This window comes from Salvelinus sp. IW2-2015, linkage group LG11 (genome assembly GCF_002910315.2).
Source record: "Salvelinus sp. IW2-2015 linkage group LG11, ASM291031v2, whole genome shotgun sequence".
NCBI classification, from domain to species: domain Eukaryota; kingdom Metazoa; phylum Chordata; class Actinopteri; order Salmoniformes; family Salmonidae; genus Salvelinus; species Salvelinus sp. IW2-2015.
Genome location: NC_036851.1, coordinates 42,734,362 through 42,750,189, shown reverse-complemented (window position 1 = coordinate 42,750,189; position 15,828 = coordinate 42,734,362). Strand labels below are relative to the sequence as shown.

The window sequence follows — 15,828 nt, the reverse complement described above, 5'->3', positions numbered from 1 at the left end:
AAAATGTGTCATGTGTGCTGCTCTTAAGGCAGCAATACATTCTGTTTTAATGGGACACCACTGCAGTAGCATGCACTCTGTAGCAGCAGCCTGTTGTGTTTGATACCAAATGAGGAAGTAAAGTGATTTGCTGGTCCAAACTCTCTCTCCACCCCCATCCGTCTCATCACTCCTCTCCAAACATCCTAGATGTGAATTACGCCATGCATAGATTACGCATGAGGTAAGACGGAAGTACATTGGTTTCAAATGGGATGTGGTGCACACTAATGAGACTTTGCATATCCCGATAATTGCAAGTAGCCAATAACATTCCTCAAAAATAGTTGCAGTCAAAATCTGTGCTACTAAGGATAAAAGAAGCCAGTACAACAGTTGAAAGGAAAATAATTGGGCGCCAATCTCTTCCTTTTATTTTGGATTGAGATAAAGCCTGAATCTATACAACCGGTAGAATGAGATTAAGTAAACTTCAGACAATTATTTTTAGATCCGAAACTATTTAGAAAAAATTATTTGAGTGAAATATCCCTTTAATCCTGTCCTCATGAACAAGATACTGAGCATACAAAAAAAATGTTGGTACAAACTTTATATTCACATGATCAACAAATTGCATTTCTTAGAGGGGGAAAGATAGTATAAACAGTGCATTTTGATGGTGTATCAAATGGTGCAATTGCACCCCCTTGAAACTACTCAGCTAAACACACCTGAAAGAGAAATCACTTCAATCACATCACCTTCCATCAAGTTGTAATTTGTTTCGTGAGAATTGTATATCAATAACAGGACAATTACAAACATTTTTCAAAAACTTACAGAAATAGCCCAAGGGACATTCTGATGTTCTTTGCAATCTTTGGTTAGAAAGTTTATTGGTTATTTTTATTTATACATGAATATTAACCATGAAGATCACCATACTCCCATCTGATGTTCTTTGCAATCTTTGGTTAGAAAGTTTACATAACACATACGAGGGGATTATCTAATAAAAGGTTAGCATGATTATTTTACCACAAAAAAAAACTACTTAAATCATCAATAAAGAAAAACATACAATCATTGCATTCCAAAATACAGATCACATTAACGGTTACAGGACTGTACAAATGTTCATTTTTTTCTGTTCCAATCCAATGCTAGTGTCCCTCCAACTCCGTGATTACAATCACAAAGAGTACCACTACCAATGCATCATTTATAGACCTAAAATCAACTTATGCGTTACACAACACTTTATGTACTGTAATGTATACTGGTCAATACCAGACCTGGTTTCAAATACTTTAGCTAGGCTTGATTGAGCTTGCCTGGCACAATGGAACTAATAGAATACTGGCAAATCCTGTCCATTTGGCACTCCAGGCAGGCTAAAGTAAATGATAACAGTACTTAAAGATTTGAAAAAAGTATTTGAGCCCATGTCGGATCACCAAAGGTCCTTGGTTTGATGTAGCAGCAACTTCACACTGGCAAACAGTTACTTTTTCTTCCATGATTAGACAGATCAGACTGATTAATTATCGTATATACAAAGGTATCCCATTAAATAGAGATTCAAACCTCAGCCTAAAATATCAACATAAAAAGGATTAAGTGATTTGTGTAACAGTGATTTTAGTTTAACGTTAAATAAAGCTATTTCAAGTCATTAGTGTTTAAAGCAAAATCAAATATCGCATAGTTCGTTAGAAAATAAAGTTTAAAATAAGTTTGTGATATAAATTGGTATAAAATGTACGGCAGTAGCTTCCCATATTACAGTATATGTTAACAAGAATGAGTGTTTAAAGCAAAATCTAATATTGCACAGAAAATACGTTTGATATTTATTTAACCAGGTAGGCAAGTTCTCAAGTTCTCATTTACAACTGCCACATGGCCAAGATAAAGCAAAGCAGTTCGACACATACAACACAGAGTTACACATGGAGTAAAACAAACATATAGTCAATAATACAGTACAAAAACAAGTCTATATACAATGTGAGCAAATGAGGTGAGATAAGGAAGGTAAAGGCAACAAAAAAGGCCACRGTGGCGAAGTAAATACAATATAGCAATTAAAAACACTAGAATTGTAGATTTGCAGTAGGTGAATATGCAAAGTAGAAATACTGGGGTGCAAGGGAAGGGAGGCAAAATAAATACAGTAGGGGATGAGGTAATTGTTTGGGCTATTTATAGATGGGCTATGTACAGGTACAGTGATCTGTGAGCTGCTCTGACAGCTGGTGCTTAAAGCTGGTGAGGGAGATGTGATTCCAGTTTCAGAGATTTTTGTAGTTCGTTCCAGTCATTGGCAGCAGAGAACTGGAAGGAGAGGCGGCCAAAGGAGGAATTGGCCCTGGGGGTGACCAGTGAAATACACCTGCTGGAGAGCGTGCTACGGGTGGGTGCTGCTATGGTGACCAGTGAGCTGAGAAGGCGGGACTTTACCTAGCAGGGTCTTGTAGATGACTGGAACCAGTGTGTTTGGCGACGAGTATGAAGCGAGGGCCAGCCAACGAGAGCGTACAGGTCGCAGTGGTGGGTAGTATATGGGGCTTTGGTGACAAAACGGATGGCACTGTGATAGACTGCATCCAATTTATTGAGTAGGGTATTGGAGGCTATTTTGTAAATGACATCGCCGAAGACGAGGATCGGTAGGTTGGTCAGTTTTACGAGGGTATATTTGGCAGCATGGTGAAGGTGCTTTGTTGCGAAATAGGAAGCCCATTATTTAACTTTGGATTGGAGATGTTTGATTTGAGTCTGGAAGGAGAGTTTACAGTCTAACCAGACACCTAGGTATTTGTAGTTGTCCACATATTCTAAGACAGAACCGTCCAGAGTAGTGATGCTGGACGGGCGGGCAGGTGTAGGCAGCGATCGGTTGAAGAGCATGCATTTAGTTTTACTTGTATTTAAGAGCAGTTGGAGGCTACGGAAGGAGAGTTGTATGGCATTGAAGCTCGTCTGGAGGGTAGTTAACACAGTGTCCAAAGAAGGGCCAGAAGTATACAGAATGGTGTCGTCTGCGTACAGGTGGATCAGAGACTCACCAGCAGCAAGAGCGACATCATTGATGTATACAGAGAAAAGAGTTGGCCCAATAATTGAACCCTGTGGCACCCCCATAGAGACTGCCAGAGGCCCGGACAACAGGCCCTCCGATTTGACACACTGAACTCTATCGGAAAAGTAGTTGGTGAACCAGGTGAGGCAATCATTTGAGAATCCGAGGCTGTTGAGTCTGCTGATGAGGATGTGGTGATTGACAGAGTCAAAAGCCTTGGCCAGGTCAATGAATACGGCTGCAYAGTATTGTTTCTTATCGATGGGGGTTAAGATATCGTTTAGGACCTTGAGCGTGGCTGAGGTGCACCCATGACCAGCTCTGAAACCAGATTGCATAGTGGAGAAGGTACGGTGGGATTCGAAATGGTCGGTAATCTGTTAACTTGGCTTTCGAAGACCTTAGAAAAGKCAGGGTAGGATAGATATAGRTCTGTAGCAGTTTGGGTCAAGAGTGTCCCCCCCTTTGTAGAGGGGGATGACCGTAGCTGCTTTCCAATCTTTGGGAATCTCAGACGACACGAAAGAGAGGTTGAACAGGCTAGTAATAGGGGTTGCAACAATTTCGGCAGATCATTTTAGAAAGAAAGGGTCCAGATTGTCTAGCCCGGTCGATTTGTAGGGGTCCAGATTTTGCAGCTCTTTCAGAACATCAGCTGACTGGATTTGGGAGAAGGAGAAATGGGGAAGGCTTGGGCGAGTTGCTGTGGGGGGTGCAGTGATGTTGACCGGGGTAGGGGTAGCCAGGTGGAAAGCGTGGCCAGCCGTAGAAAAATGCTTATTGAAATTMTCAATTATAGTGGATTTATCAGTGGTGACAGAGTTTCCTATCCTCAGTGCAGTGGGCAGCTGGGAGGTGTTCTTATTCTCCATGGACTTTAGTGTCCCAGAACTTTTTTGAGTTTGTGTTGTAGGAAGCAAATTTCTGCTTGAAAAAGCTAGCCTTGGCTTTTCTAACTGCCTGTGTATATTTGTTCCTAACTTCCCTGCATATCTCGGAGGCTGTTTGATGCTAATGCAGAACGCCACAGGATGTTTTTGTGCTGGTTAAGGGCAGTCAGGTCTGGAGAGAACCAAGGGCTATATCTGTTCCTGGTTCTAAATTTCTTTAATGGGGCATGCTTATTTAAGATGGTGAGGAAGGCATTTTTAAAGAATAACCAGGCATCCTCTACTGACGGGATGAGGTCAATATCCTTCCAGGATACCCGGGCCAGGTCGATTAGAAAGGCCTGCTCGCTGGTGTTTCAGGGAGCGTTTGACAGTGATGAGTGGAGGTCGTTTGACCGCTGACCCATTACGGATAGAGGCACTGAGGCAGTGATCGCTGAGATCTTGGTTGAAAACAGCAGAGTTGTATTTAGAGGGCAAGATGGTTAGGATGATATCTATGAGGGTGCCCGTGTTTACGGCTTTGGGGTTGTACCTGGTAGGTTCATTGATCATTTGTGTGAGATTGAGGGCAACAAGCTTAGATTGTAGGATGGCCATGGTGTTAAGCATGTCCCAGTTTAGGACAGATATAAAATAGTTTAAAAAACATTGTGACATTGCAGTGGTTTCCCATGTACAGTGGCTATGTAAAAATGAACAGTTTTGTTCCTTGACCACATAACCTTTAGAAAAAGAGTTTAAAATAATGTTACTTTTTCACCATAATACCGTGGTTTGACCATTACTTCAGCTGAGGGGAGGCAAAGAAGCCTTCTTGGCGACTTGAGCTAGTGGATGCCTTGCTCTTGCTTCCAAATCTGTAAACGTATATAAGAATAAAAAACATTCAACGCCATCACTCTGATATAACCACAGATTAAGCAAATTAAGAACAGATATAATCCAAGCTAACGAGAATATTAAAAATACATTCAGGCAGATTTATCACCCAATAAACACATTTWGGGCTGACTCCATTTAGTTGACTGGTCGATTGTTTGGTCAATAGGCTGTTGGTCGACCGAGATTTCCTTAGTTGAGCAGTAGCAAAAAAAAAAAAAAGATGGTGTACAAGACACATGCCTGATTCGCGCCTGTCTGAGTGGACTAATCCATTGTGGAGGCCGTGGGGATGACACAGTCCATCACTCTATGACATGTGCTACTGAAATTGTATATGGTTATATTACATAAGAACAACACTAATAAAACATTTTATAACAAATGTGCTTTCTATTTTTCTTGTTCTGAAACATCAGTGCATTTTCCTAGACCATGTTGCTATGTGCATAATAGCAAAGTTAACCAGCATATTGGTGTTGAGAACAATGTGGCAGAGACAGCAGCGGAGTTAGGAGATGAGAAAACAGCCCTTGTCTTAATTGTCTAAGAAAAGTGAGGCGAGAGGAAACCAACTTAATTCGGTCTATAATCAATAGCCTAACATACATGTGCCTGGTTTAATAGATCATCAATATATCTACAGAAATAAGACAAACAGGCAACAAAAGCAGGATCTGAATGTTTGTTTAATAGCCTACTGATTCCGTGAGCACCAACGCAACCACAACATGTTAGATAAACAATTTCCCAAATTAAACTGGTTTTGATCTTTGCTATGCTGTAATGGCTTAAATTATATATTTTTCAATTAGAACAGCCTCTCTGGTATCATTTATAATTGATTTAGTGCTGTTTACGCTGTTCCAAATTCCTTCTTATAGTTATTATTATGATCATCATTAGAATAATAAGTAATGTTGTTATATTAATAGGCTTAGTATAGCAGCCTTGTATAACCACCATYGAGCTGTAGGCCTAAGAGCCCATCCTGTTTAGCCTTAATACCATAACTTACTGAGGCCTATATTTCAATACTTATATAGGCTACTGTATCAATCAATCATTTATTCGTTCATGTCATCACACAGCATACGAGACATTCATGATTTGAAATGCAATCAAGCATTTTAGTTAAAATAAGCGACCAAAGAATAATTAGCGCAAACAATAAATAAATAGTTCCATTTCGGAAAATGCATTCATTGTTACAATATATTTTTCTGACCATTTGTAATCTATACAGAACCTGTTTGGCACACATAATGTGCTTGCTCCTTTACTTATTTTTCTTGATGTCCAGTATTTTCCACAACTAGTCAAATTCATTCCATTTTGCTGTCACATGTGCTACGTGTTCAGAATTTGTTATAAGCAATTTATTGATGCGATTATGATATAGTTCAGGCCCTATTGTTCACGTGCAGGCGATGCATACGTGTCACGTAAAGAGAGTGTTGAGGGAATGTTTTTCCTAAACAAATGAGGGATTTCGGTAACATAACTTTTCAGTCAGAAATGGCAGTAATTATGTTGCAGCTTCAGCAACACAGACAGCGTGATAAACACTGTTGATGTTCTGTGGTGGTCGCTGCAGCACTTTAAGAGAGAGACAACGGGTGCTAGTCACACAATCACTTTTTTTAAACACAGAGCTGCAAGTGTGAGTCCAGCCCGGCACAATCAAATCAATTGCGGTCAAACTCCCTCTAGTCATGCGTGTGACTATTGGGACTAGAAGTGCAGTGTGACTATAAGTTTTCATCAAACAGTGCACTTAAAGCATCAGAMAAGCTCAGTGCATATTTCGTTGATTTGTTGATTTGATTAAAACACATAGGATTTGTTTATATATGGAAAAATACACGTTTTCAAATTTCGACCAGACTACTCTCGGGCGACCAAGATTTTTGTTGTTGTTGGGGACAGCCCTAAAACACATTAGACCCATTTGAGATGTGCCCTATGGTTAGAGTGTGGTGCTTACATGGTGGTGCTGGAGAAAGTCTGTTTCATGCGCTGGGACAGGGAGCTGGAGGAGGGTGTTTTAGTCATCTGGTGTTCTGGAGTGGTCACTGGTCCCAGCATGCTCACTGTGTGGTCAGAGAATTAACACATTTAGGAGAAAATTATTATTTTAGGCTGGCCAATATTGTGAAATCATTTTGGAAAATTGCCCACCCTGTATTTCCACATCACATTCAAGCATTACACACACACACACACACAGTGTGAAACTGTAATGTAGCTCCAAAGTGAAACTAAGAGCATGCCATTTACTTCATTCAGTACCTTTTTAAACTATTAACATAGCAATGRTAAAGGATACTGAATGTTTGGTATTTTAGACCTTCCTTAACACTACTGAATGTCTATAGGCCAGGAGAGACGGGTTCTCAAAGCTGTTTACCTTTGTGGTCTGGAGTGTTGTAGCAGTTAGCATCGTCTTTGACCACATCGTCTGGATGGGTGTGCTGCTCCACTGTGAACTGGCTCCAGTACTCATAAGGAAGGTCCAACAAGCACTCCATCACCTGTGTACATCAATAGGAATCTCTCAAAACTGTTTTCACCACTTAAGAATTGCGTTCTCTAGAAAGAACAGTGCCTTTCTCTGTGTGGAGAGAATCATTGTTATTGGGTATTCAAAAAGGTACTGTAATACAATAACAATATTCTGTTCAACTAGACAGCCAATAAATAAGTGTCCACATAATATAGAAATAACTTAAATTCAGCTTAGKGTCTGAGTATTATTTTACATATGTATGTCTAAATATATATTTGTATAGATCTCTACATACCCGTGGTTGTCTGTTGGTGTCGTGCAGGATGGTCATGGGGTCTGGGTCTGGGACGGCATGACCCACCAGGGTGGGTCCAAACACTCTTGCCAGATTGGTGATGTCCATCTTGGTGTCTAGTACACACTGGGCCACCCTGAAAGAACATCGTAAACCATTTCAGAGAGATTCAAGTCAGGTTCAAGCTCCTCCAGTGCCTTGTGAAATCAGGACTTGCTTTTAAACTCGTCTTTGATTATGGGGGGCAGTTACTACAGAATTTAAATAACATTGACAGTTACATTTGCCAACATCCACCACTACAGTTTACAAACATGTGCAGGCAGGGGCACCACTTTCGACTGGGTTTTCAAGTTACAGATTGTGCCTCAAATGGCGGTTTGATGGAGTAACCATGAGGTGGATTGAAGCTCTGCCATACCTCTGCAGGTGGATGGACAGATAGGCCAGAGTGTCTCTGTTAGGATGGGGCAGCTCACTGATGGTCTGGTAGATCATTGACAGGCTATTGCCATTGTCCGGGATTTCTGTGTGCAAGACAAGAGGAGTGACATAAGAGCTCCATAGACTATTTACAAGGTGAAGAAACCAATGCGTCAGTCAACAGCTGTAGACGGACCTGCAGCCTCCATGAAGTCGCGGTTGAGGCGGAAGGTGAGGAGGGGCTCCGGGAGGTTTCTCAGGAAGTCCTTGAGGAGGCCCGTGACACAGTGGATGTCCTCCACCTTGGCCAGGGCAGGCACTGTCCTCCCCCGCAGGAAGCTCTTCTTCAGCTCCTTCACTGTGCGCCCCTCGCCCGACACACGGTACAGACCCATCTGACAGGGAAGGAGAGAGAAAGAAAAAATGGGRTGGAATATTAACTGGCAGTCAGGATAGGGATGATGACATCAGTTCAATGGAAATTATCAAGGTAAAAACAAAACATTTGTAAAAAGTGCTGATATGCGAGAAGAAAAAAAAGTTACGTGAATTTTGTATGTGCTAAAGTGGCAACATTTAAGTGCTGAAATGGCTGCTCACCTCGTGTAAACCCCTGTGCTCAATCTCCTTGACACAGTGGACCACCAGGGCAGGGATCATGGGAGAGGAGGAGGGAGCGTAGTCTGCAAGGGAGCTTGGCTGCAACACAAGATAAACACTCATGACATGGGACATTTCGAGAAGGCATTCAAAACACATATGGTGCGATACAAATCAGTCATAATCCATCTAACCATACCCAGGACCCTGAATCATAAAAAATACAAAATCATTATTAGTTATTGCTGTATAAGCATTGCAAATATGAAGTGTTGTCAATCTAAGAATATATAACTAACTGCCCAGGTGTAATACCTCTCTGGTCCTGATGGGGGTGCTGCCTGTAGAGATAGGGTTACATGGCAGGGTGCAGCGGTCGCGGCACTCTGGGTGAGCCACCAGCCTGCAGTCCTGGCACCTCAGGTAGAGCTTCCCAAACTTGGTCTTCCTTCCACACGGCACGCAGAACTCTGACCTGATCACCTGTGTGAGGAGAGGGGATGGGACAGACAGACAGAGGCTAGTGACAAATGGGACAGACAGAGGGTAGAAGAGGGGACGGGACACACAGAGGGTAGAAGAGGGACGGGACAGACAGAGGCTGGTGACAGACGGGAGAGAGAGGCTGGTGACACAGGTTTGTAGGCCAAACCTTTCGGACGCTAAAGACGTTTTCATGAGTAGACCGATTTTCATGGTCTGACAAACATCGCTCTAGCTCTGTCACCTGATGCGGAAGTGCGACATAGGCAGATGTGATGGATTGAGACGCATCCAACGCAAAAAACATATCTCTAGCTTAAACTGATGGATTTTGWTTTTTTTTATGCTAATTAGATTCACACAGAACAACAAGTGTATTACAAACWAAAGCAATAACAGAAAGTGTACCGTTTTGGCAAGGAACTCGTGCTTTCGGGCCCCCACTTTGGCTCTGGGTGTTTTGGTTGGGGGCGGAGCCTTACTGCATGGAGTGCTGAGAGCCTCGTTAGCTGTCTCTGATTGGTCAATAGAAGTAGTGTCCCAGCCCTGAGCAGCTGGAAAAACAAGAGAACGCCAAGTTTTTACCCCTCAAACTGGAAGAACTACTTAATTTTCTTCAAATTTTAAATCTTGATACATTGTGCGCATCTGAACATGGCTGTCAAGAATAAGGCTTGTTAGTGCCGTCTCACCGGTCCTCTTCCTGCTGCCTATCCAGTAGCCAGGCACTGTCTCCATGGTGGACACGGCCTCTACCGGACCTCCGTTGACGGGCACTGTGATGGTGGTCTTGGTCACTATGGACTCGTTCACCTGTAATAATACATATATAAAGCATGAGTCACATGAAATAATGCTGAAAAAGGAGAAAGCAAAACATAAGTATTTTTTTACAATTGGAAGCAACTGATAAAGGTCTACAGAGCAATGTTTTGTTTACACGCAAACGTTCGAGTGATGCGCGCGCATGCTAACATCAAAAACCCTGTAGCAGAATAGCTTTACACCGATGTTGGTACCTTGACAAACTTAGCAGTGAGTGATGACCATGAAAACCCACAATGGCTATAGCTACTGTATGTTCAACAAGTATATTACTCTTCTGGCTTTATCTAGCTCTATTTGTGACATTGTACCTTGTCTCGCTTGGGTTGCTAGGTAATCAATCCTCTGACATCTGCAATGTTGGAGACGATAACCATCTGACTACTTTTGTTAACTTGCATGTGCTGCATCTGAATTTGGATGTTGTCAAATTTAATGTAAACAAGCCTCTTTCTGGTGCCAAACTGAGCACGCAACTTCTCATGACGCGGGCGGGAAATAGGTMTTTTGACTGAAATTCAACACATTGAATACCAGTGTGCTGAATGCTATCCAAATCAAGTGAGACTACGATTAGAAATTCAGTTTTTCTGTAGTATTAGCTACATTGGCGTTAACTTCAGAAGCCTGCACGGAGTTGCCTGGCTACCCATCCACACCGCTCCAGCCAAACTGACGGTTCTTCTCCACGATTAGTTGGGATTTGCCTGCTGAAAACCCTGCATCCCACTGCTGGCTTGCTTCTGAAGCTAAGCAGGGATGGTCCTGGTCGGTCCCTGGATGGGAGACCAGGTGCAGCTGGAAGTGGTGTTGGAGGGCCAGTAGGAGGCACTCTTTCCTCTAGTCTAAAGAAATATCCCAACGCCCCATGACAGTGATTGGGGACATTGCCCTGTGTAGGGTGCTGTCTTTCGGATGGAACGTTAAACGGGTGTCCTGACTCTCTGTGGTCACTAAAGATCCCATGGCACTTATCGTAAGAGTAGGGGTGTTAACCCCGGTGTCCTGGCTAAATTCCCAATCTGGTCTTCATACCATCATGGCCACCTAATCACCCCCAGCTTACAATTGGCTCATTCATCCCCCCCCTCCTCTCCGCTGTAACTATTCCCTAGGTCGTTGCTGTAAATGAGAATGTTCAGTCAACTTACCTGGTTAAATAAAAATAAATAAAACATGTCTAGAATGCAAACACATTCTGATTGTTCTGATTGGTCCCAGAACCCGATTCTTTGGGTCGGAGCCAGCCTACATGATGACGTTATCAACTTCGATTGGTTAGAGAAGATCCAATCACTTATTCATTTATTTTGTTCAATACCCCTCATTTTGAAGTCACACAAACAACTTCTAGGATTGCAGTTTCAGACTGAATGTATGTAGCGATCAATAGAGCAGAGGAATTCAATTCAGGGTGAGTGGTCAGGCAATGCATTGTGTAGTACCCTCTCGGAAGTGCGGCCAGTGGAGCGGGGTTTCTTCACCACCTGCTGGGGAGGCTCAGCAAGGGTTCTGGAGGAACGCTGTGGAAACAAATAGGAATGACTGAGCTAACAATACTTCCAAATGACTGAGCATTGTAGCACTACATTCCCACACTATCCTTGACTAGACACTTTAGATATAAAATGATAAACATTTTTACGTACATTTCCATTGAGGATCTGTCAAGCTCTAAACTAAACAGTAACTCTCCACTCACCCTTTTCTGCAGTTTTCTCAGTCGCACTGTCCTCATCACAGAAGAGTCCCAATCCTACAGGAAATATAGAGCGATGACAACCCAATAGTTCATGTTTATATAGGTACTATTAGTGTGGCTATATCTGTTTGTCACTTTTTCTATTTTTGGCATATTGTTTTCATGTATTTTTGCGATGTGTCACTATGATGTCCAAGACAAATGTCCCCTTGGGGACAAGGTGAAAATGTAAAACGCAATACTAACCAGAGAATCATCTGTTTTGTCATAGCTAATGTCTGACAACAAGGAAGCAGATTCATCTATGGTGGTTAACCTGAAAGACATGACGGTAGGCTTGGTTACGATCCCTGTTTTGAACCTGAACAATCTGGGTCATATTCACTAAACACAAAACTGAATCAAACGTTCCGAAACAGGGTAGGCATATCTAATTACGTCCTAAAAGAAACATATATTTTTGTTTTGCATTTCAAAACATTTTCCGTTGGGTGCTCCAATGAATGCAGGCCAGACACGGCTGATGAGGGCCTAGTAAAGGGGTGTACAGTGCCTGTGGCTGTTGTTGAGGTTGGGGTTGTTCTTGGCAGCCTGCGCGGCCTGGGAGTGGGCGTTGAGGAAGGCCAGGGCAGAGCGCTGCTCCTCACTCAGGTGGAGGCTGCTGCTGGAGCTCTCCGCCACCAGCATATCCCGGATCAGCTGGATCTGACGCTCCTACACAGAGATCAGGAAATTACCCCACAATGTCATAGCCACCCAAACAGTGTGTGATTTTGTGAATTTCTTACCAACTCATAACTAATTAATCTAACCATAGATTTCTTCAAACTTTGTCCTCTTTTTGACAATAAACATCACAAATGAGCAGCATTAYGCAATAGAAGCCACCACAACATGTACAATTCTGACGTAGAATCACCTGCGACCTGTACTGTAGCAGTCTTATAAACTGTTTACCAACCAGTTTCTCGTATTCTGCCTCTGCCCGCTGGCGCCGTCTGATCTCCACGTCCACCTGGTTGCGGGCGTGCTTCAGCTTTATCTCCAGAGCCCCCCTCTCAGTCTCTGTTTTGGTCAGCACCTCCTTGCAGGCTCCCAGTTCCTCCTCCCACTGCAGCCACTTCCTCCTGCAGTCCTCGAAGTTCAGAGCCATTTGGATGAACTCTGATCAAAGAAATAAGGCCAAGGGGATGGTTATTGGTTGAAGATCTGCTTTCATCTCATTCAGATCAGTTTACTCTTTTGAAGTCAATCTCCCCTATGGTTTTTCTGGTGAGGGGTGAAGGGGGGGCATTGATGCCAACATTCTTTCAGGTAGGTGGCAACAGAGATGGGCAAGGGTTCCACCTTGTCTAAGTGAATGCGCAATAAGTCATTTTGTTATCCATTTTAGATGATTTAGCGTTTTTCAAACCTACCTCCACCCCCCTTTCAATTTTGGGGTCATTAAGTGTCTTGTGCAAGGGCACCTGGAATACTCACTCCAGCAAACGTTCAATGTCATTACACATGGGTTTTCAACCAACAACAACCTGCGAGTTTCTGGTCTGCTGAAAACCTGCCATCCCTGATATGCAATGGCATGGGCACTGATTCAACAATCCACCAAAAGCATGCTCCACTGGTCACTTACGTGGTTCGAGGCCCTCATTGAGAATATTGGAGCATGCACAAAGATTCTGGAAATGGTTGAGCAGGTTCAGCACTGTCGATTCCATGTCCTGATAATGCAAGGTGACAAAAGGACATGGGGGGGACGGTCACGTGACAGAAACCCAGCAGGGGACTTCAAAGATTTTCTAGCAAAGACAATACAGTATGTTTTAGAAACTCTGTTTCTAGTATAGCTTTTTCTCTCCGACTTTATTTATTTGGTAGGTAGTTATAACGTTAGCAAGATTATAAATAATAGATAGCTAGCCTAGCTGCCAAAGTTAGCTAAACAGATTGAAACGGACTCACCTCCACTTTTTAGCAAGCAAGCAGGGTATTAGCTACTATAGCTAGCTAACGTTTGCTAACTTTAATAAAAAAATACAAATATATTGAAAACAAACATGAGCAGAAACTTACGGACTTTGGTCCTTCCATGAACAGTGTCCCACGGCGGATGTTTCCAGCTGCTATCAAAGGCAACATATATTGTATATCGTGACAATAAGTGGGCTACGTTGTTTCTAGCAACGCAAGCTACAACACCTGTCTGTTCCAACTTTTCCAAGCTTTTCAAAAACCAGGCGCCGAGAAAGAAGGCGTTTCTTCGGGTTGGTTTGCTGACTATGCAGATGGCAGCTATTTGGGCATTATCGCCACCATGAGAGTTGGAGTGTAAATACGCTTACAACAAGAGGCTAAATACATTCGAATAGGGCAGGTTTTCCCAAAACTCGCTCCTGGGGGCCCCTGGGAGCACGTATTGTTTTTTGCCCTAGCACTACACAGCTGATTCAAACCATCAAAGCTTGATGATGAGTTGGTTACTTGAATCAGCTGTGTAGTACTAGAGCAAAAAACTGAAATGTGCACCCAGGGAGGTCCCCAGGACTGAGTTCGGGAAACCCTGGAATAGGGAACATACAACTGCCTTGTAAAAAACAGTGTTGGTAGAAAAAAATAGAGAATACATTAGAGAGAAATGTTCCATGTTACATTCTCCAAGGCTCTGGGGTGTAAGACACTAAAGAGATATAGGGTGGAATGTCTGTGAATTATCAGGTCTTTTACTCAGACCTGTTCTCCTTTAGTTTGTCTGTCACACATGGGACATACTCCACAGCATCATTAATCAAACCATGCTGGCGTATCTGGGCCCTGCATCAGCTTTACTGTGCCATATAATGAGGAGGACAGACACTCACTCACTTGCGGACACACGCTAACATACAAACACATTTGGATCAAAATTGTATGTGTTTGTAAAAAATAGGACGACATGCAAATAGGCAAACACACACCTGTACACACACACCACGAGCATTAACTCTGCTATGCTAGTCGCTCACTCATAATTGTCTTCTTGCTCTTCCACTACTGTAGGTCCATTAGTCTTGATTTGAGATCATTGGACTTGTCAGTCAATAATACTGACTCTTTGTCTATATCTATTATTTATACAACAGCTAGAGGCCCTTTCGTGGCTCTGCAAATATTCCACTAATCAAGCATCAATTAACTGTCGGAACTCTCTTTCTCCTCTCAAATCAGTCTACTTTGTCTTGGACTGACTAGAGAAGTTAGTGAGTTTCCTCTCTAGGAAGCTTGGCATCCGTCTTACAAAGACTGTGATATGGAAAGAGAATATGGAATGAATTTGCATTACCAAACAACCCAGAGAAGGCATTTTGGGAAATAAGCCACCACCTATCATGTCAGTGAAGAGTTTTACCAACAGATTTCTATTAAAACACACCACTCCTTCTGCCCTACATCACTTAAATCTGTACGCATTCTTTGTACACACAATTCTCCATCCACTGTAGCACTTTAACACAGACCAATCCTGCAACTCTAATGCATACTATCCACACGTATGATGCTGATAGGGCTTCCCGCCACCTACAAGCATGTGTTCACACATGAGTTAAACTGATTAGAGTGAAACATGAAACTACCTGTAACACAGTGTGGCTGGATCAAGTATTTTACAGTAAAGAGGGTACAGGAGAAAAGGCCTTCACTATCAGACTCAGGAATAACAACAATGAGGGTAAAAGACAAACAATTAACCTATGTAGATATATTCCATGTTGAATTTGCATTCCAATATGACACTTGACATACATCACAGAAGACTGAAATAATGTATAACRAAACTGTTTGACACAGAATCTGATATTTWAAAAAATAACAATGTTTTTAATTGTGAAAGTGCTTACCTTGAGCTGGATCCTGCCAGAACAGGGTCGGCACATCTTTGTTTTTTTCCGGAACCTATCTGTATCCGGTACCTCATGGCATGTATAAATTCTAATAAAAGAGATCAAAGTTCATTCGAGTTGCCTCTTCGTTAATTCTCCTTCCCCCATAAAAACACAGTGTGAAAAAGTAGATTTTCAGCCTGGGCCTGATATTCTAAGAGTTGGGCCGACCTGGGCTTATGGTTTGCGTAACATTGTAACCTACAGCATGTTTGAGACCAACGCCTGGCGGTGG

General features: G+C 42.5%; 1 protein-coding gene across 2 annotated transcripts; it reads right to left on the bottom strand.

Moving 5' to 3' along the window:
* Positions 1-375: 375 nt before the first annotated feature.
* On the bottom strand, positions 376-13,905 carry LOC111970441 (rac GTPase-activating protein 1-like). Of its 2 annotated transcripts, none has more exons than XM_023997169.2 (17): positions 13,750-13,905; positions 13,310-13,397; positions 12,638-12,840; positions 12,230-12,390; positions 11,923-11,992; positions 11,677-11,730; positions 11,420-11,497; positions 9,842-9,962; positions 9,558-9,703; positions 8,982-9,149; positions 8,667-8,765; positions 8,263-8,461; positions 8,065-8,170; positions 7,644-7,779; positions 7,250-7,373; positions 6,827-6,932; positions 376-4,817 (listed from the first exon to the last, which is right to left on the bottom strand). In XM_023997169.2, the coding sequence occupies exons 1-17, from the start codon at positions 13,813-13,815 to the stop codon at positions 4,742-4,744; spliced, it is 2,001 nt and encodes a 666-aa protein (XP_023852937.1). In that variant the 5' UTR covers positions 13,816-13,905; the 3' UTR covers positions 376-4,741. The 2 variants fall into 2 exon arrangements, with proteins under 2 accessions (XP_023852937.1, XP_023852938.1); XM_023997170.2 differs by having other exon boundaries at positions 13,754-13,854.
* Between the last annotated feature and the right edge of the window lie 1,923 nt (positions 13,906-15,828).

Coding starts and splice junctions, on each gene's coding strand:
- LOC111970441 (XM_023997169.2), bottom strand. CDS start 13,815: ATGTTGCCTTTGATAGCAGCTGGAAACATCCGCCGTGGGACACTGTTC. Junction 11,731..11,922: donor ACAAAACAGATGATTCTCTG/GTTAGTATTGCG, acceptor TATTTCCTGTAG/GATTGGGACTCTTCTGTGAT. Junction 7,374..7,643: donor ACACCAACAGACAACCACGG/GTATGTAGAGAT, acceptor TGATGTACACAG/GTGATGGAGTGCTTGTTGGA.